General features: G+C 52.6%; 1 protein-coding gene and 1 long non-coding RNA gene across 2 annotated transcripts in view; one reads left to right on the forward strand and one right to left on the reverse strand.

The window, feature by feature from the left end:
* Positions 1–4,046: 4,046 nt before the first annotated feature.
* On the forward strand, positions 4,047–11,047 carry LOC135274633 (uncharacterized). The gene is made up of 3 exons (XR_010342432.1): positions 4,047–4,544; positions 7,232–7,466; positions 8,662–11,047. It is a non-coding gene; the product is annotated as an uncharacterized LOC135274633 (long non-coding RNA).
* A 2,293-nt stretch (positions 11,048–13,340) lies between these two features.
* The window catches only part of MUC3A (mucin 3A, cell surface associated), a 33,792-nt gene continuing 26,809 nt past the window's right edge, over positions 13,341–20,323 (reverse strand). Inside the window, 10 exon segments of the mRNA XM_064375299.1 lie at positions 13,341–14,437; positions 14,608–14,660; positions 14,806–14,900; positions 14,991–15,164; positions 15,797–15,959; positions 16,315–16,380; positions 16,808–16,956; positions 17,942–18,006; positions 18,113–18,228; positions 20,066–20,251. Coding sequence (XP_064231369.1) covers positions 14,399–14,437; positions 14,608–14,660; positions 14,806–14,900; positions 14,991–15,164; positions 15,797–15,959; positions 16,315–16,380; positions 16,808–16,956; positions 17,942–18,006; positions 18,113–18,228; positions 20,066–20,251 — 1,106 coding nt within the window. The 3' untranslated portion in view covers positions 13,341–14,398.

A 20,323-nucleotide genomic window follows, 5' to 3' on the forward strand; every position in this document is an offset into this window, starting at 1 on the left:
TTTTTCCTTCTTCTTTTAAAAAAAGGAGTCTCTTGGGTTTACTCATAAATTTTACTGGAATTTTTAAGTTATAAAAGTGAAAGTGTCTGTTGTCACCAAACAGTGAAAAGGCATATAAAGGTAGTTTACGGTCATCTCTGTAACTGACTCACGAAATATGAACAGGGTGGGGAGAGCTCACATTTATTGGGTACAAATCAGGTTCCTGTACTCACTCTATCACTTAACTGGAACTCATGATTCAGGAACTGCCTGGGAATGCCTTTGCCCTTGCAGGCTGTGAAGTCCGTGAGGGTAGAGAACATTTATGCCCTGTTCAGTTGGCCCTGTAGAGGCTCAATGAGACTACTCAGTGAATGAGTCAGTGAATGCTGGAAAATCAAAAGGATGCTTTCTCTTAGTCCCCGAATATAAATATCACAAACAACCTGCAAGGTGGACATGGCTATTTTTTTTTAGGAGTCTCACTCTGTTGCCCGGGCTGGAGTGCAGTGGCACAATCTCAACTCACTGCAACCTCTACCTCCTGGGTTCAAGCAATTCTAGTGCCCTACCCTCCCAGGTAGCTGGGATTACAGGTGTGCACCACCACGTCCAGCTAGTTTTTTTGTATTTTTAGTAGATATGGGGTTTCTCTTGCCTCAGCCTCCCAAGTAGCTGGGATTACAGGTGCCTGCCACCATACCAGGCTAATTTTTATATTTTTAGTAGAGACAGGGTTTTGCCACGTTGGCCAGGCTGGTCTTGAACTCCTGATCTCAGGCCATCCACCCGCCTCAGCCTCCCAAAGTGCTGGGATTACAGGCGTGAGCCACCGCACCCAGTCACTATTTCTATTTTACATAGGAATCAAGGTTCTAAGAATAAATAATTTCCAAGGTCACTCAGATTATAACACAGAATTCAAGCACATTCTAAAGGTGGCTTTTGGCCAGGGATGGTGGCTCATACCTGTAATCCCAGCATTTTGGAGGCCAAAGTGGGAAGATTAGTTGAGGCCAGGAGTTCAAAAAAATTTTTAAGTATTAGCCAAGTATGGTACATGCACCTGTAGTCATGTACTCAGTCATGTACAGAGTCCAGCTACTCAGGAGGTTGAGGCAGACAATCACTTGAGCCCAGGACTTCAAGGTTGCAGTAAGCTATGATTCCATCACTGCACTCCAGCTTGGGCAACAGAGAAAGATCCTATCTCAAACAAAACAAAAAAGGCCAGGTATGGCAGCTCTTGCCTGTAATCCCAACACTTTGGGGGGCCAAGGTGGAAGGATTGCTTGAACCCAGGAGTTTGAGATCAGCCTGGGCAATATAATGAGACCCCATCTCAAGAAAAAATTAGCCAAGCATTGTGCTGTGCCCCTGTAGTCTCAGCTACTTGGAGGCTGAGGCAGGAGGATCACTGGAGCCCAGAAATTCAGGGCTGTAAATTCAGGGCTGTAGTGAGCTATGATTGGGACACTGCACTCCAGCCTGGGCAACAGAGCAAAAAAGAAGGGGGGGGGGAGAGAGAGAGAGAGAGAGAGAGAGAGAGAGAGAGAGAACTTACTTTTAGCCCAGAAAAAGGGTTAGAGGAATAAAGAGGAAGAAGGGGAAGGTTTGAGGGTGGGGGAACAGCATGTGTGGGGGCCCAGAGGTGAGTAAAAGTGCTGATTGTGTGTTTGGGGTTAGGGAAGACATTAAGACAGAGAGCAGCTAGGAAAATGGGTGTGAATCCAGCCTAGATATGGGGTTCGGACTTGACTTGGTTCAGTTCATGATCCCAACCGTGCCTTAGAAGCTGTGCCCTGGAGGCCGGGTGTGATGGCTCACTCCTGTAACCCCAGCACTTTGGGAGGCTGCGGTGGGCAGATCACCTGAGATCAGGAGTTCAAGACCAGCCTGGCCAACATGGTGAAACCTCATTTCTACTAAAATTACAAAAATTAGCCAGGTGTGGTGGTGGACACCTGTAGTCTCAGCTACTCGGGAGGCTGAGGCAGGAGAATCACTTGAACCTGGGAGGCAGAGGTTGTAGTGAGCCAAGATCGTGCCACCGCACTCCAGTCTGGGCAATAGAGTGAGATTTCATCTCAGGAAAGAGAAAAGAAGAAGAAGAGGAAGAAGAAGAAGAAGGTGAAGGAGAAGGAGAAGCAGCAGCTGTGCCTGGAGGCTGCAAGAAAGGACATGGAGAGACAGAGGCTGATGAGGCCAAGGCAGTGACATGGTGGGCCACCGAGAGGACACAAAGAAGGCACGGACACTCTGTGGAATACAGGGGACCATTTTCAACATGACCTGCTCTCATTTGCCTTTGGTCCTGGATTCATACCATTTTCTCCGATGTGTTACCATTCAATTTGTCCTTAACCACTCACATCTCCACAACAGTTGCTCTCGCAGGTCACACCACGCTTGAGCTCCCAGTGACTGATTCCCCATCCATCTCATCCAGCTGCCCTTCCTCTTTCTGAAATCTCACATTCAGTTCCAAGGTCACCGTCACCTCCTGACGCTCCTTCTCCCCACTTCTTACAGCCCTTGCCTGCTCACTAACTGCGACCCCCAGGTTAAAGGCTTCGGCTCTGCCACCCCCATCATCTCCCGGGCTAGCAAACTCCACCAAGCCAAGGCTTTTTACCTGCTGCAGGAGGGACAAGGGAACCGTGCTCTGGGTGAAGAGATTCAGACCCTTCACAGTCTGGGATTCTGGTGGCAATGGTGTCCCCAAAGATGTCACAGAGCAGGTGGGGCGGTCCTTCCCCAGGTCAACCTCCAGGGTCAGGGTGCTCCACAAGGAAACAGGGCAAAGGAAAACTGAGCCTCTTCTCCCAAGAGACTCAAATGGTCAACAAGCCCAGGAGAAGGAAAAAGGAAATAAATGTCACCAGGAAGCAAAGAAACCCAAAACATAGCAAGAGACTATTTCTTCTTCATCTATCAAATTGCACCCATTATGATGACGGATGACTACAATAGCTGGCGTTGGTTGGGGTCTTTCATGTGATGTCGACTTGGTATCATTGGTCCACGGGATAATTTGAAAATATGCACCAGAGACTGTAGGAAGAGTCATGCCTTTTCTTTTCTTTTCTTTTTTTCTGAGACAGAGTTTTGCTCTTGTTGCCCGGGCTGGAGTGCAATGGTGCAATCTCGGCTCACTACAACCTCCGCCTCCCAGGTTCAAGCAATTCTCCTGCCTCAGCCTCCCAAGCAGCTGGGATTACAGGCATGCGCCACCACGCCCAGCTAATTTTGTATTTTTAGTAGAGACGGGGTTTCTACACGTTGGTCAGGCTAGTCTCGAACCCTCGACCTCAGGTGATCCGCCTGCCTCAGCCTCCCAAAGTGCGGGGATTACAGGCATGAGCCACTGTACCTGGCCCATCATACCATTATTTTTTAGGAGTTGGGGGTCCCACTCAGTCACCCAGGCTGGAGTGCAGTGGCGCAACCTGAGCTCACTGCAGCCTCAAACTCCTGGGCTCAGGTGATTCTCCCACCTCAGCCTCCAGAGTACTTCAGACCCTAGGCCCCACCATGCCCAGCTAATTTCCCATGTTTTGTAGAGATGGGGTTTCCCTATATTGCCCAGGCTAGTCTCAAACTCCCGGCCTCCAGTGATTGTCCCACCTCAGCCTCCCAAAGCACTGGAATTACAGGCCTGAGCCACCACACCCAGCTGGTGATATCATTTTAACGATGCCATTTCTAGTTACTCATTCTAAAATAATCTGACACAGATATAAAATAAAATCTATACAAGAATGTTTATTGCCTCATTACTTATTATAGTAAAAAACTGAGGTATGCACGTCCAAGAATAGACAAATAGGGGACTGGTTATATGGCTGTGGTATTTCACAGAATATAATGGTAATCAGCCATTAAAATATAAACCATTCATAGAATAAATCTAAATACATAGTCAGAAATAAAATGTTAACAATGTTTATCTGAATGTTAAGATGAAGGGGAATTTTTTTAGGCTGGGTGTGGTGGCTCACACCTGTAATCCCAGCACTTTGGGAGGTGGAGGCAGGTGGATCACCTGAGGTCAGGAATTCAAGACCAGCAGGGGAAACGTAGTGATACCCTGTCTCTAATAAAATACAAAAATTAGCTAATTTTTAATGAGTCAGAGATCAGAGTGATGATATAAGAAGCCAAGAACACCAGGAGTCACCAGGAGCTAGAAAATACTGGCCGGGCATAGTGGCTCACACTGGTAATCCCAGCAGTTTGGGAGGCCAAGATGGGTGGATCACCTGAGGTCAGGAGTTCAAGAGCAGCCTGGCCAACATGGTGAAACCCTGTCTCACCATGGGTGGATCACTTGAGCCCAGGAGTTCGACATCATCCTGGACAACATAGCAAGACCCATCTCTACAAGAAGAAAAAGAAACAAAAATTAGCCAGTCTCATAACCTGGCCTCTAAATAAAGAAAGAAATATTTTTTAAGAAAGGAAGAAGCTAGAAAAGGCAAGGGGAGGCCTTCCCCTAGAGCTGTTGAAAGGAGTGTGGCACTCATGATAACCCTGACTTCAAACTTCTGGACTCCACAACGGTAAGAAAATAAATTTCTGTTGCTTGAATCCACAAAATGTTAATTTCTTGTGGCAGACTTAGGGTGTGCATACACAGAGGCATCCCCGATTACAGCAAGGGGTAAAGAATGGGGACCCTGGAGCTGGAAGGCTTAGGTTCAAATCCTAGCTCCTTCAACTGATGAATGGGTGGCCTTGAGCAAATTTTTTTTTTTTTTTGAGACCAAGTCTCACTCTGTCGCCCAGGCTAGAGTGCAGTGGCGCAATCTTGGCTCACTGCAACCTCTACCTCCCGGGCTCAAGCAATTCTCCTGCCTCAGCCTTTTGAACCTGCCACCATTCCTGAAATTTTTGTGTTTTAAGTAGATCTGAGGTTTCACCATGTTGGCCAGGCTGGTCTTGAACTCCTAGCCTCACGTGATCTGCCCACCTTGGCCTCCCAAAGTGTTGAGATTACAGGCGTGAGACACTGTGCCCACCAAGCAAATCATTCATCATGTCTGTGCTTCTGTTTCCCCGTGTATAAAAACCCAAAATCAGGCCGGGCGTGGTGGCTCATGCCTGTAATCCCAGCACTTTGGGAGGCAGAGGCAGGTGAATCATGAGGTCAAGAGATTGAGACCATCCTGGCCAACATAGTGAAACCCCATCTCTACTAAAATACAAAAATTAGCTGGGCATGGTGACGCTCACCTGTAGTCCCAGCTACTTGGGAGACCGAGGGAGGAGAATTGCTTGAAGCCGGGAGGCAGAGGTTGCAGTGAGCCAAGATCACACCACTGCACTCCAGCCTGGTGCCTGGCGAAAGAGCAAGACTGTCTCAAAAAACAAAAACAAAAACAAAAAACATCCAGCTGCATCCATGTTGAAATTAAAAGCAGAAGGAAATTAAACAAAAAAAAAAAGTAACACAACCTTCTTCTTAGGAATGTTGGAATGTTTTGAAGGTTAAATGAGATAATATTCAGAAAAGCGTCTAGCACATAGTCATCAACATCCCACGGAAATAAATAAATAAATAGATAAAAAAATAAAAGTGTCTAGCACATAGCAAGCCTTCAAGGAATATTTGCCATTTTTAATACCTATGTTTTTTCTTTTTATTTTTAAGAGGTAATGTCCTGAGCTGTCGCCCAGGCTGGAGTGCGCAGTGCGATCCTAGCTCACTGCAGCCTGGAATTGCTAGACTCATGAGACTCTCTCCCCTCAGCCTCCTGAGTAGTGGGGATTATAGGGACACACCACCATGCCCAGCTAATTTTTTATTTAAAAAATATTTTTGCCTAGGCTAGTCTCGAACTCCTGGCCTCAAGCAATCCTCCAACCTGGGTCCCCCAAAGTGCTGGGATTACAGGCATGAGTAAGCCACCATGCCTGGCCCATTTTTAATATTAATATGATACCCAGACTATCGGGTCTCTGTTGGCTTCTCCAACTGGGGTGTGGGAGTCCCTGGGCCTTCCCACACCCCAGTGAGCTGTGGGTGATCCCAGCTCATCCCAGCGCCACCCCAAGATTTGATCTTCCCCAGGAAATCTGGTTACCAATAACCCAATTCTCTCCCTGGCTGCGTGTGGCTTTGTCAGTTCTGAATTTGTCTGAGGCCTTCGAGCATCTGTTAATACAATACTTCCTTCCTGTACTACTTCTCAACCGCCACCAAACTCAAACGCTGCCTCCCCGGCACCCTCATGTACCCCCTCTGTGCCCCTCCATCCCCGGGACCCCTCTTGTGGCTCCAGCAGCAGAATGGGCTGTGGCCATTTCTGCCCCAATCACATCTCACTGACTCTGCTATAAACTGTTGATTCACCCTGCCTCATCAGAACACCTGCCCACCATACTCTGGTGTTTGCTGAATGAGTAAGTTTATTACTCTGTGTAAAACAGCACTTCTCGTACTTGCTTTAAATTTTACATCACTCGAGTCTCAAAGGTTGCCCCTTTGTCTATTGTGAACAAATCTGTTCTCACCTCCACCACACGCTTCCCAATTTTATAGATGTTAATCATTTCCACCTCCAGCTTCACCTTTCTAGGCTAAAGAGCGCTGACCCCTTCAGACCCCTGCCCCTGCCCCTGCCCCTCCAGGGCAGACACTTGGTCCCTCTCCCCTGCGCCATCCCCTCCCCGACCCCTACTAGGAACACTTTGGAACTTCATGTACCCAAAACAGGACACCGGTTCCAGTCCTCATGTGGATCCCTGGCATTTTTCTGGCATTTTCTGGTCTTTGCGCCCTCTGCAGCACTTGGAGAAGGTAGAGTTTTAGAGTGTGTCCCTATTCCTGGAGCCCCAGGCCACCAGGACAGCTCCTCCCAGAAACCCCACGGTCACTCCATACTCAATAGGCCCAACCAGAGACCCCTGTCATCTGTCAAAGAGAGGTTCCTGTCCTCCCGCTCAATACAGCTTCCCAGGTTGTCCATCTGCTTTTCCAGGATGGCTCTCGGTGCATCTCAAGATGGTAGAAATAAAAACCACAATATCGGAGATGAAGAGTTCTTTTCAAAAGCTTTATTATTATTATTATTTGAGACAAGGTCCCTCTCTGTTGCCCAGGCTGGAATGCAGTGGCACAATCACAGCTCCCTGCAGCCTTGACCTCCTGAACCCAAGCAGTCCTCCTATCTCAGCCTCCCAAGTATCTGGGACTACAGGTGCACACCACCACACCCAGCTAATTTTTTTCTGATATTTTTTGTAGAGATGGGGTCTCACTGTGTTGCCCAGGCTGGCCTCAAACTCCTGTGCTCAAGCTATCCTCCCACCTCAGCCTCCCAAAGTGCTGGGATTACAAGTGTGAGCCATTGCACCTGGCCAAAGATTTCCTTTCAACAGGAGGATCAGCAGGTAAGACACAGTAGAGGAAAGAATTAGTGAAGACAAGTCAATAAAAGCTGAAGATAAGCCCGTTTTCATCTTCAGTCAATTGACTGAAGGTAAGTCAATAAAAATTACTCAAATTAAAACACAGAAATGGGTGGTGGGGATGTGTGCAGAACAGAGTAACAAGAGCTGTAGTCCAATATGGAATGGCCTAACATACATTTCATTGGAGTCTCAGAAGGAGAAGAGAGAGAGAATAGGGCAGAAAAAATATATGAAGATGATAATCACTAAGAATTTCCCAAAATAAACAAAGGGCCACAAGGCACAGACATTATAGTCAGAGTCAAATTGCTGAAAACCAAAGATAAAGAGAGAAAAACTTTTTTTGAGACAGGGCCTCACTCTGTCACCCAGGCTGGGGTACAATGGTGCCATCACAGCTCACTGCAGCCTCAAATTACCAGACTCAAGAGATCCTCTCCCCTCAGCTTCCCAAGTAACTAAGACTATAGGCATGCACCCTATGACTGGCTAATTTTTGTCAAGAGATGAGATCTCCCTATATTGTCTGAGCTGGTCTTGAACCCCTGGGCTCAAGGGACCCTCCTGCCTCAGCCTCCCAAAGTTCTGGGATTACAGGCATGACCCACCACACTCAGCATTTTTTTTTTTTTTTTTTTTTAAGATAGGGTCTCACTATGTTGCTGAGGCTGGGCCCTTGCAAAGCACTGGGATTACAGGCATGAACCAGTGCACCCAGCCAATCAAGAGAAAATCTTGAAGGCAGCCTGTCTTAATTGGCTTGGGCTGCCATAGCAAATACCATAGACTGGTGGCTTAAACAACAGAAATTGGCCAGATGCAGTGGCTCATGCCTGTAATTCCTGCACTTCGGGAGGCTGAGGTGGGAGGATGGCTTGAGCCCAGGAACTCAAGACCAGCCTGGGCAACAAAGCAAGACTCCCATCTCTTTTTTTTTTTTTTTTTTTTTGAGACGGAGTTTTGCTCTTGTTACCCAGGCTGGAGTGCAATGGCGCAATCTCGGCTCACCACGACCTCCGCCTCCTGGGTTCAGGCAATTCTCCTGCCTCAGCCTCCTGAGTAGTTGGGATTACAGGCACACGCCATCTTTTTAGTAGAGACGGGGTTTCACCATGTTGGGCAGGATGGTCTCGATCTCTTGACCTTGTGATCCACCCACTTCGGCCTCCCAAAGTGCTGGGATTACAGGCGTGAGCCACCGCGCCCGGCTGCAAGATTCCCATCTCTTAAAAAAAAAAAAAAATAGAGATTTATTTCTCACAGTTCTAGAGGATGCAAAGTTCAAGACCAAGGTGCCGGCTGACTGAGTGCATGGTGAGCACTCACATTATCACACCCCAGCCTGTAGCAGGGGCTGGGACCATGGCAGTGGACCCGTCCCAGAAGCCCTCCTCTGCAACCCAGGCCTCCAGGACAGCTACACCCAGAAACTTCACCATCACCCCAAACTCAACAGGCCCAACTGGAGACCCTCGTCATCCAGCAAAAGAGGCTCCTCTCCTCCTCATCAACACAGCCTCCTGGACCATCCATCTCAGTATCCCACAGTCAACCATCAAGTGGAGTCCCCATTTCCAGGGGAACCAGGTTCCCAATGGGGCCTTCATGTCTTCCTCCCAGGGTGGCTTTGGGAGCCTCTCAACAGCCTGTCTGATGCTGGTCTGACTTACAGAGGCATCTCCAGCCCTACTCTGCCCACAGAGGTTCCTTTGATGTCCAAACACCTCAGCTTGGTCTTACTGCTCCTGTCACCCACAATGCACCAGCACCACCGCACTCTCCCCAGCAAACATCATGCTCAACCGATCACGTGCCTCCTCATCCTTCAAGGCATTCATACGCCTTAGCTCCCCTGTAGAGCCATGGAAATAGTGTATGTACCTTCTCACCGTGGTCTTCCCTTGCTCTACTGTCTGCTTGGCCAAAACCTCACCAGTCCTCAGTGTGCACTGGAGTACCCAGAAGAGGCTGCAGAGTGTAGGAAGGAAATCAAGCTACAGATGGTGGGCCAGGCGCGGTGGCTCACGCCTGTCATCCAGCACTTTGGGAGGCCAAGGCGGGTGGATCACTGGAGGCCAAGAGTTCAAGACCAGCCTGGCCAACATGGTAAAACCCCATCTCTACCAAAAATACAAAAAAAAAAAAAAATTAGCTGGGCGTGGTGGCACAAACTCGTAGTCCCAGGTACTTGGGAGGCTCAGGCAGGAGAATCACTGGAACCCTGGAGACAAAGGTTGCAATGAGCCGAGAGTATGTGGCTATACTCCAACCTGGGCAACAGAAGAGACTCTGTCTCAAAAAAAAAAAAAAAAAAAAAAAGGCTACCGATGCCACTGGCACTCTCTGATCTGACATCTGAACAGTTCCCCAAGGACCCAGAACACATTCCTGGAGCAGGGGATGGTCTGCAGAGAACTGAGGTCCTCTGGAGGGGAGGGGAGGCTCAGGGCACAAATCCACTGTCAAGTGCTGGTTGTGTTAATTATTTGCTGTGTGGCCCCAGGTAAATCTCTCATCCTCTCTGAGCCTCCATTTTCTCATCTGCCCTGACTTCCTTACACGGTCCTCCTTGTGAGAATCATATGAGCTGCCTGCTGGGAAATGGCTTTGTGAATGGCAGAGCCCTCTGTGAGAGGAGAGCCAGGGACTCTGGATCTAATCAGACCTTCCAGAGCCTTCCGCAGTGGCCCTACTTGCCTGACCTCTCCCTCCTGCTCTCTGCACTTGCTGTAGATAGATGTTTTTCTGACTCTTTTGCACATGAAGGGATTTCCCTGTGTTATCTTGGCCAGGCAATTATAAGCACCTGAGGGACAGGGGCTCTGGGTTGCTTGGGGGCCAACTCTAACACTCGCCTGGGTACACAGAGGCAATGCCACCTGCTGACTCCTGGGACCTTCATAATCACTGTCATCACCTCCACCACCCTCTCCTTGGATAATCTGACCAGAAAGAGGCTCCAGGATTGGCTGGGCCAGGCCTGGGGAGCAGGGATGGGGAGGCCCATAGCTTCCCTGTATATTATCTTAAAGGGAATCTATGTGTTATCAATAAACTCTCATAATGTCCCCAAATCCACAGAGTTGGTCACTCCAGCCCTCGAAACTCTCTCTTCAGCTCCTCCCAGCCTGAACCGCTCTCCCAGCAGGTCCGGGCGGGGTAAAGCGGGTCTCCTCTGTCAAGGCTGGGCAGGCAGAAGCAGACTTGGAGGGCTTGAGTCCCTGGCTGGGAGGATGGTGGAACTTCCCTGGTGGGTTACCTCAAAGGTGTCCTTCAGGGCTCCAGAGACTCCCACCTCAGGTCCCCTGTCCCCTCACCACCCCTTCTGCCCACCCCACAGCCTCGAATTCAAAGTCTCCCTCTCCTGCCTCTCTTCACCCCTGTCCACCCCTGCCAGGAAGGAATCAGAAAGTCTGTTCTGCATGAGGGAAATCAGCAGGTGACCATTCACCTCTCAGACACAGCCATGACCAGGCTGAGCAAGGACCCTGTTGTGATGTCTCCTCCCACAGTCTCTCAGCCCTTTTTTTGTTTGTTTGTTTTGTTTTTGAGGTGGAGTCTCACTCTGTCAGCCAGGCTGGAGTGCAGTGGCGTGATCTCAGCTCACTGCAACCTCCGCCTCCTGGGTTCAAGCGATTCTCCTGCCTCAGCCTCCCGAGTAGCTGGGATTACAGGCGTGCGCCACCATGCCCAGCTAATTTTTGTGTTTTTACTAAAAACGGGTTTCACCATGTTGGCCAGGATGGTCTTGATCTCCTGATCTCGTGATCCACCCGCCTCGGCCTCCCCAAGTGCTGGGATTACAGGTGCCAGCCACCACACCTGGCAGTCATTTTTTTTTTAAGATGCTGTTTTGATCTTGCCCAGGCTGTGGTGCAATGATACAATCTTTCCTCACTGCAGCCTCCAACTCTCAGGTTCCAGTGGTTCTTCTACCTCTGCCTCCCCAGTAGCTGGGATTATAGGTGCACGCCACCATGCCTGGCTAAATTTTTGTTTTTAGTAGAGATGGGGTTTCACCATGTTGACCAGTCTGGTCTCGAACTCCCGACCTCAAGTAATCTGCCCACCTTGGCCTCCCAAAGTGCTGAGATTACAGGTGTGAGCCACCACACCCGACCCCCTCAGCCTTTTCTAACTGGAGGGATTTCCCAGGCACACCTGAGGCTCCCCCAAATCAAGGGAGGATGCTGTCAGATGCCTCCCCTGGACTCCTTCTCTCCCCACTAACGCTGGCAGCCTGTGTGATGCCTCCGTGAGGTTTGGAAAGACCCATCCTCCAGCAGATAAAGCCTCCAGGATGAGGGCAGGCAGAAACCACTCTGTGGCAAAAGCCCCCTCGTCCTCCCAGGGGAAGCCTGGAGAGCAGAAGCTGTGGAATTCACTCACCCCTTGGCCAGGGGCTGTGTGCAGACCACCCCCTGCACAACCACAGGCACACACAGGTCTCCACAGTGAGCGCTTCAGCACCCTCAAAGGCAAGATGAGGTCACAGCAGGGGTCTCCAGCCCTGTGGCAGACCCCTCCCATGCAAAGGTAGGGAAGACACCTGCAGGTGGCTGGAGGTGGGTGGAGACACATGGGAGCATGCACTAGGACCACCCAGGAACTCTGGACCTGGAGCATCAGCATAGGAGCATTCACCCTCTGTTGCTGTAGCTGTAAGGGAGGCACAGAGCCTGAGACCCAGCGTCAGAATACAGATCACCAGCATCTCGCAGGGAGCTGGCCCCTGGCTGTCTGTCTTCCCTCGTCAGGAGGGCCAAGAAATGACAGCCTCCCAGGAAGGGATTAGCTATATATAAAAAGGCCCCAGAGACTTTTGCCTTAAAGAAGGGCAGTGCCTGTCCCAGGGTAGAGGTGAGGTGATGACTTTAGGTGAATGGCGGGTGGTGACCACAAGGAGTTAAACAAAGGGCAGCCTGTCCACTCTCCTCCCTTATAAGTCCTGGGGCAGTGACCGCCCTGAGCCAGGGTCTCTCTCTCGGTGGAAGTCAGAGTCCCTGCGGGTGGAGTCACGCAGGAGGGAGAGATGCAGGCTAGAGGTGAGAGCACACCACGCGTGCCAGGAGGTGGGGGCCAAGAAGCCCCGGGCAGCAGGTCAGAATGGAGAGAGAAGTTCAAAACCACAGAAGGGGCAGCTGGCAACAGCCCAGACCAAGTGAAGGACCCTCCACTCCCACCCTGAGAAGCCCCTCTCTCTTCCAGCCATCCCTCCCCATCCCCCGCCTCAACATGGTCCTTTCCAAATGTGCAGGTTCCAGCCCTTCTCCTGGTCAGCGTGCCCATTCATTCCTGAGACTTTATGGTCTTGGTCTCCACCCTGCCCAGAGGTGATGAAAGGCCATGATGTGCCCCTGCCCAGGGCAAAGATCACAGGGGCCTCTCCCAAGCCCGCAACCAAACAGCCAAGGGGACACAGTGTTTCTGATCACCCGCGGCTCCTCAGGCAGGCCTGACTGCCCGAGACAGCAGGAACAGAAGGGCCCCATGCCAGCATGGACAGGCTCTGCTGTGTGCGTTGGCTATCAGGGTTTGGGCGTCTTGTAGGGGCGCTCAGGATGTTTGGAGAGGCCCAGCTTTATCCATTCTTGCAAAAGGCGACCCTAGCCCCTAGGCCACCCACCTCCCTGACCCAGCACCAGGGGTCTCATTCCTCCCTAAGCCCCCAGTGTCGAGGTCCCAGCAGTGGTGGGGGTGGGGAGAGCACAGATGACAAAACCCAAGGGGCCCCAAGCCACTCCCCAACAAAATGGGTTCCCCCCAACCTGTGTTTTTACAAGGAATGTCATGGCCCCCAAGGGGACCCACAGATCCCGTCCTTCCTCCCTGGGAGACTCAGGTGCTCCCAGCGTCCTCCTGCAGCGCCATCTCTGGAAATCCCTGTTCTCCAATCAAGTGGTGACCGCTGGGAGGTGAAAGGGAGAGAGACAGAGAGCAGCTTCTTTTACAATCAACTCTATATTGTGTTCACATGGAGACCTGGAGATGTGCCGACCTCCTGTCCCCAAAGCAGATCTTCCTGGCCAAGGAGATTAAAGATTTCAGGACTCAGAGTTACCGCAGAAATCGAGGTGACACCCGGGAGAGACGGGGGAGGAGGGAAAAGGGAGGGGATGGGAAAAGGCAGTAGCGAGGGAGGAGGGGAGAGAGGTCTAGGCGGGAGTGGAGGGAGGTCTAGGGGAATGAGGAGGAGGGGGACTGAGGGGGCTGCCTTTCCTCAGGGACTGGGGAACTCATGCCCTGCCCCTACCCACGGGGCCCCAGGGGTGACAGAAAGAGTCGGAGAATGGAGGATAGGGTAGTGGGGTGATGGAGGGAACAGCAGCTGGGGTATCCTAAGACACAGAGGCTATCTAGACATTGCCAGGGACGAGGGGGTGGGAGAGGAGGGAAGATTTAGGGCTGGGGACAGGGGGACAGGACAGAAGAAGGAATAGGCTCAGAAGGGGAGAAAATAACAAGGACCCAGCAGGGAGTTCGATCTGGAGAGGGCAGGAGATGGGATGGGCTGCAGGCTGCCTCCAGGTTCAAGATAAGAAACAGGCAGTAGTGAATTGAAAGGGAAAATAGGAACCAGGTGAAGGACAAGAGGATTGGAGGATCCTAGAGAGGCAATGGAAACATGAGGGCAGAGTAAGGCTGAGAATTTACCAAGTCCAAGCCCATGTGGTTTTCCTAACAACCGGGCGAGGTATCATACAGGAATGCTGTACCCATTTTTAAAGTGAGGAAACTGAGGCTCGTTACCGACTTGCCCAAGGTTCCACAGTGGAAGAGTCTGGATGTGAACTGGGTTCCAGGTGTATTTCAGCCAAGTTGGAAAGAGATGGATGTGATTTGGGGGAACAGTCTCATTGTGCCCAAGAACAGCTGATCTTGGGCCTTGGTCAGTGGAGCCTGGGCTGCACTGGTCCTGGGGCCGCCTCTTGAAATGGACGCAGTGCGGACCCTGTGTCCCGGGCAGGGCGGAGTGGGTGGTGAGGGGGCACCGCAGGGCTCACACTGAGGAGATCATCTCAGGCCTCTCAACGTGCACCTGTCACAGAGTCACAATGAGGCACGGGAATAGGGAGCCACTTGTTTGGGCTGACAGGGAGGTCACTGCTGATGCGAGCCCAGCCCCCTCCCTGCCCTGGTGGGGCTTGGGGAGGGAATCTGGAATGGAGGCTGGGAGAGTTCCTTGGGTCCCCCGCTTTAGCCCCTCACCTTCACAGTGGTGTCCACCTTCTCCAAATCCACATGGAAATTTTTATCCTTGTCTAGAGAGAGAGAGAAAGAAGGGAAGAGGAAGGAAACTGAAGAGAGAAGGGGAAGGAGGGATTGGAGGAATGCAGGGAGGGCCTCTGTCCTCGCAGTGGTGCCCAGGAAAGCCCCTGCCCGCTTCCCCCGGGAGGCAGGACTCACCTGTTCTGTCGTCCTCCTCGAAGCCCAAGTTTGAAAAAGTGCCCACGACTTCCTCATCCCACATCTCGAACCATTTCCTGTCCTGGTCCCAGGACCTAGGTGGGTTGGCGAGCGGTCAGGCAGGGCCGGCCTGCCTGGGCCCCTTGGCCACCCTCGCCCCCCTGCCCTGCCCCCCGCGCGCTCACCGGCCTCGGCGCTGGCCGCCCCCTCCTCGGGAGCGCACCGCCCGGACGCCCAGCGCCAGCAGCAGCAGCAGCAGCAGGGCGGCGCCCGCCGCCAGGCCCCCGACCAGCGCCCTCCAGTGGACGGCCACCTCGCAGCGTGGGCCAGAGAACCAGTGCGTGTCCGTGGAGAAGCAGCTGCGGAAGGGCGCAAGGTGAGACCCTCTTCACCTCCCGGCTCAGCACCCCCGTGTGCACTTGGGCCCCGTGGGGACGGGCGAGGGGGTGGGGCTCCACCCTAGGGCAGGAGGGGTTCCAGCCTAGGGAAAAGGGGGGAATCCACCCTAGACAACGGGGCGGGGCTCCACCCTGGAACGAGGGGGCGAGGTTCCACACTGGAGCAAGGGGGCGGGCCTTCAACCCAGAGCAAGGGGCGGGGTTTCACCCTAGAGGAAGGGGGCGGGGTTTCACCCCACTAGCGTTGAGAGGGGGCGGGGCTCCACCCTAGGGCAGGGGGGCGGGGGACCACCCTGGGGTGAGGGGCGGGTCTCCATTCTAGAACAAGGGCGTGGGGCTCCACCTTACTGTAAGAGGGTGACACCGGTTCCACCCTAGAACAAGGGGGCAGAGTCCCACCCTGTGGCTCTGGGGCGGGGCTTGGGGGCAGGGCTCCACCCTCGGAGAAAGAGGGCAGGGCTTGGGCGGGACTCTGACGACAGGGCTCCACCCTAGGGCTTGGGGGCGGGGCCGGAGCGGGGCGTGGGGCGGGGCTGTCATCTTGGAATGAGTGGGCGGGGCTCAGGCGAAGCTGATGGTGGGTGGGGCCTCACCGACAAGCAGGACCGCTCCTCTCCAGAATGCACTGGCCCTGGTGACAGTCGATGGCGTCGTCCACGCCCGACGTACATTTGGTGACGCAGCGGAGCCGGGTCGCCTCCACCAAGGGAAAGTAGAACTCCTCATAGCCTTCGGGAGCGGCGCGGCTGCAGATGGCTAGGGGGTTGGGGAGGGGGTTGCAGAGAGACAAGGACCTCATCCATTCTATCCCGGGGCCTGATTATGGTGCCTCTGAAAATGCGCGACCAGGACTCCATTTCCTGGTGGGGTGCCGTGGGGTAGACCCTGGGATTAAATGAGGGGAGGCCAGCCCCAGCACCCTCACCCTCTCCTCGTGGCCCCTGCTTTCCTCAAGTGGAAGCCACTAAGCAGCGCAGGAAGGGCTGTCCTGGGTCACATCACTTGCCTCCGTCGAAGGCCTCTCCCTGCCCCCCAGCTTCAATGGGCAAATGTCCCTGGTGGCAGGAGTCATGGCCACGAAAGACCACTCAGTCCTTTACCCCACCCTTACCTTTCGGAGTCAGCTCTGTCCTGCTGTCGTTGTTCACCTTGATGGAGTCAGGCTTAAAGCACAGGGCTGCGGAAACACAGGCACAGATGGAATGGGAGGGCAGGTCAAGGGGTTAAGATCAAGGGGTTAGGGCCAGAAAGCAGGACAGGCACATGGAGGGCAGTGAGGGCTCTCTCTGTCTGGAGGAGTGCGGAGGGGACACAAGGGAAGACTCCTGTTCCCTCCCTCATCTCCGCTGAATAATCCGAGGTCTTCAACCATCCAGGAAACGCTGAGCATCATGCTCAGGGGGGTCTCTTTCCCAGGACCCAGGTCCTGGGGAGACCCTCCCTAGCCCCACCCTTGACGCTGTTGTGTGTGGACTCGTGCCCCTTCTCCCAGCCTGCCAGAGGTACCACAGGGCTGGCACCTGAGTCCAGAGGCCCCCTGGCTGAGCTGGAGTGGGCTGGGGTAGCGGCTCTGGCCCTGGCCCCTCCCTCCAGCCCGGGCTCACTCTGGGAGTCCTGGCAGCTGTCTACATTCTGGCTGGCGTTCTGCAGCCCCTCCTTCAATGCCGTCTTCACTTTCTCGTACTCAGTCTCCAGTTGGGGGCTGAAGGGCATCTCCAGCAGAACCAGGTAGTCCACCACGATGCTGCCATTCCTGAAGAGTCCGCAGCCTTAGAGAGTGCCTCAGCCAGGGCACCCCAGAACCAACCCGAAGTGCACCAGAAAGGGGAAAGGGGGCAGAGGTCATGAGTCAGGATGCCACATGCATCCTTTTCAGAAGGGGTTGCCAGCATTCCTGACTTGGTCAGCCTGGGAAGGCAGGACAAGGAATGATTGACATGATAGACTCTCTCTCTCTCTCTCTCTCTCTCTCTCTCTCTCTCTCTCTCTCTCTCTCTCTCTCTCTGTTTTTTAGAGACAAGGTCTTGCTCTGTCATCCAGGCTGGAGTGCAATGACATAATTATATCTGACTGCAGCCTCTAACTCCCGGGCTCAAGTGATCCTCCCATCTCAGCCTCCCAAGTATCTGAAATTACAGGTGTGCACTACCAAGCCTGGCTAATCATTTTGTTATCATTATTACTATTGTTATTATTGTAGAGATGGGTTCTCACTATGTTGCCTAGGCTGGTCTTGAACTGGTCTCAGGCGATCCACCCACCTAGCCCTCCCAAAGTGCTAGGATTACAAGTGTGAGCCCTGACATCCAGCCTGACATTCCCTTTGTGTTGTATCATGCCATCGTCCACCAGGCGCCCCTGGATGCACTCTCTCTTTCTCTCTCTCTTCCTCTCTCTTTCTTTCTTTCCCTCTCTAATGCTGACCCACCCAGTAGAGCAGGGGCAAGGCAGAGGGAGACGAAGTCACCAATCCAGACACCACCTTCCCACATGTCCCTGTAACTTCTCTCCTTCCAGCATGCTGAAGAAGAGAGGTGCCACCCCTCCTCCAGAGAAATAGCCCCAGAAAACGATCTCAAAAAATACCCCAAGGAGTGATTCCTTGTGTATCCCCTCCACCTCCCCCCGACCCCTCTCTTTATAAAATCTGATGATTACAAAAGCAAGGAATGGGTTCTTTCTGTGCACACATTTCCCCCACCCCACACCACCTCCACATCCCCAGATGGGTCTCCTACCTCAGGGACAGGATCTCCACACCCTTGAAGGTGAAGCCCTGCACGTCTGCGTAAATCTTCTGCATCTGGAACACCAAGGACCCCAGGGCTCACGTCTTGAACCTGCGGGCCTGAGGGCACCAACCTCACACCCAGGGGAGTACCTTAAATTCCCCTCCCCTTGCCCCTTACCTGATTCCAGAAGGTGTTGTTGAAATCCCTGTAGGCCTGGGAAGCGTTGTCGTTGAGGTCGGAGGAGAACTCCTGGTCGACAGACACTTCCATGGCCACCTCGGTCTCCACTGAGTCTGCACACAGCATGCATGTCCCTAGTCACTTCTCTGTCTGGTTTTGTCTGATGCCACCACCACCACCACCACCTCCTCCCAACCCACAGGCTCCTCCTGCTGCTCCTCTCCAAGATCCCTGAGGACTGATGCACAGAGGCAGGAACAGAGGTAGGAATTCAAGGATTCATTGTGCCTTGGGAGGCCGAGGCAGGAGAATCGCTTGAAACTGGAAGGTGGAGGTTGCAGTGAGCCAAGATCGCACCACTACACTCAAGCCTGGGTGACAGAGCAAGACTCTGTCAGAAAAAAAGGAAAGGAAGAAAGGAAGAGAGAAAGAGAGAAGGAAGGGAAGGAAGGAAGGAAGGAAGGAAGGAAGGAAGGAAGGAAGGAAGGAAGGAAGGAAGGAAAAGAAAGAGGAAGGAAGGAGGGAAGGAAAAGAGGAAGGAAGGAAGGAAAGAAGGATTGTGAGGAGATGAGGGGAAGCAGGCAGGAACACAGCAGCGAGCCTATGGTCCCTCCCAGCTACCCCCACGGTGGGTGGGTGTCTGTGTCCTAATCCCCAGAACTGTGAGTATGCTATACTACATGGCAAGGGAGGATCAAGGGTGCAGATGGAATTCGATTGCTAATCAGCCTAACTCTTTTTTATTGTTGAGATAGGGTCTCATTCTGTCATCCAGGCTAGAGTACAACAGTGGGATCATAGCTCACTGCAGTCTTGAACTTCTAGGCTCAAGCGATCCTCCCACCTCAGCATCCCAAGTAGCTGGAACCACAGGCACATGCCATCATGCCCAGCTAATTTTTTATTATTATTATTTTTTTTTTGTAGAGATGGGGTCTCACAGTGTTGCGTGAGGTCTTGATGTCCTCGCCTCAAAAGATCCTCCCTCCTAGTCCTTCCAAAGTACAGGGATTACAACACAATTAGCTGATTTTTTTTTCTTTTGAGACAGAGTCTCACTCTCACTCAGTGGTCCAGGCTGGAGTGAAGCAGTGAAATCTCAACTCACTGCAACCCCCGCCTCCTGGGTTCAAGTGATTCTCCTGCCTCAGCCTCCTGATTAGTGAGGATTACAGGCACCTACCACCATGTATGACTAATTTTTATATTTATAGAAGAGACAGAGCTTCACCGTGTTGATCAGGCTAGTCTCGAACTCCTGACCTCAGGTAATCTGCCCACCTCAGCCTCCCAAAGTGCTGGGATTACAGGCGTGAGCCACCATACCTGGCCTAATCAGCTGATCTTATAAAAATTAACATGAACTATTTGGGGAGGAACCAAAGTCCTCACAGAGTCCTTAACAGTGGAAGAAGCAATAGCGGAGCCCAGAGTCCATCAGAGTGAGATGAGGCTATGGGAGAAAGACCCAGAGGGATGCAGCCTTGCTGGCTTGGAAGATGGAGCCAGGGACCCTGGCACATGCAACATGGGAGGCTCCAGAAGCTGCAAAGGGCAAGGAAATGGATGCTTCCCTGGAGCCTCTGGAAGAGAACACAGCCCTGGTGATGCCTGGATTTCAGCCGAGTGACACCCACGTCAGACTTCTGATCTACAGAATTATAACATGATAATGTCGTGTTGTTTCAGCAGCCAGGTTTGTGTGTGTTGGTACAGCCGCAGTTGCAAACGGATATATATCCAAGCAACCCAAGTCAAGAAATGGGCTTAGGAGGGAATGTGGTTCCCAGCCACCTCTTAAGGGTGAGGAGAGAGGAGCATGACACAGAGCAGCAGAGGGCATGGGAGAGATGGCAGGGAGGGAAGGATTGGGCAAAACGGCATGGGTGCCTCCAGGTCGCACACGGATAAGTCTGGGGAAGTGCAGAAGGCATAGCTCTGGCGACTCACCTACATCCACCTGTTCCACAGCAAACTCACAACGGGAACCATAGAAGGTGCTGGGACACTGGCACTTGAGGCCATCCCAACGACCCCCATTCTGGCATGGGATCTGGAGCTGACAGCGGTCCCCAGAGAACTCCGGACGGCAAACACACTGGCCCTGTTCCCAGGTGCCACCATTGTCGCAGGTGCCTGGGAAACACGGGAAAAACGGGAAGGTCAGGATACAGCCTGACCTCAGTGACACAGGAATTTTGCAGGGGA

This window comes from Aotus nancymaae, unplaced genomic scaffold, assembly GCF_030222135.1.
Source record: "Aotus nancymaae isolate 86718 unplaced genomic scaffold, 86718_ANA_hifiasm-v0.15.2.pri h1tg000012l, whole genome shotgun sequence".
NCBI lineage: Eukaryota > Metazoa > Chordata > Mammalia > Primates > Aotidae > Aotus > Aotus nancymaae.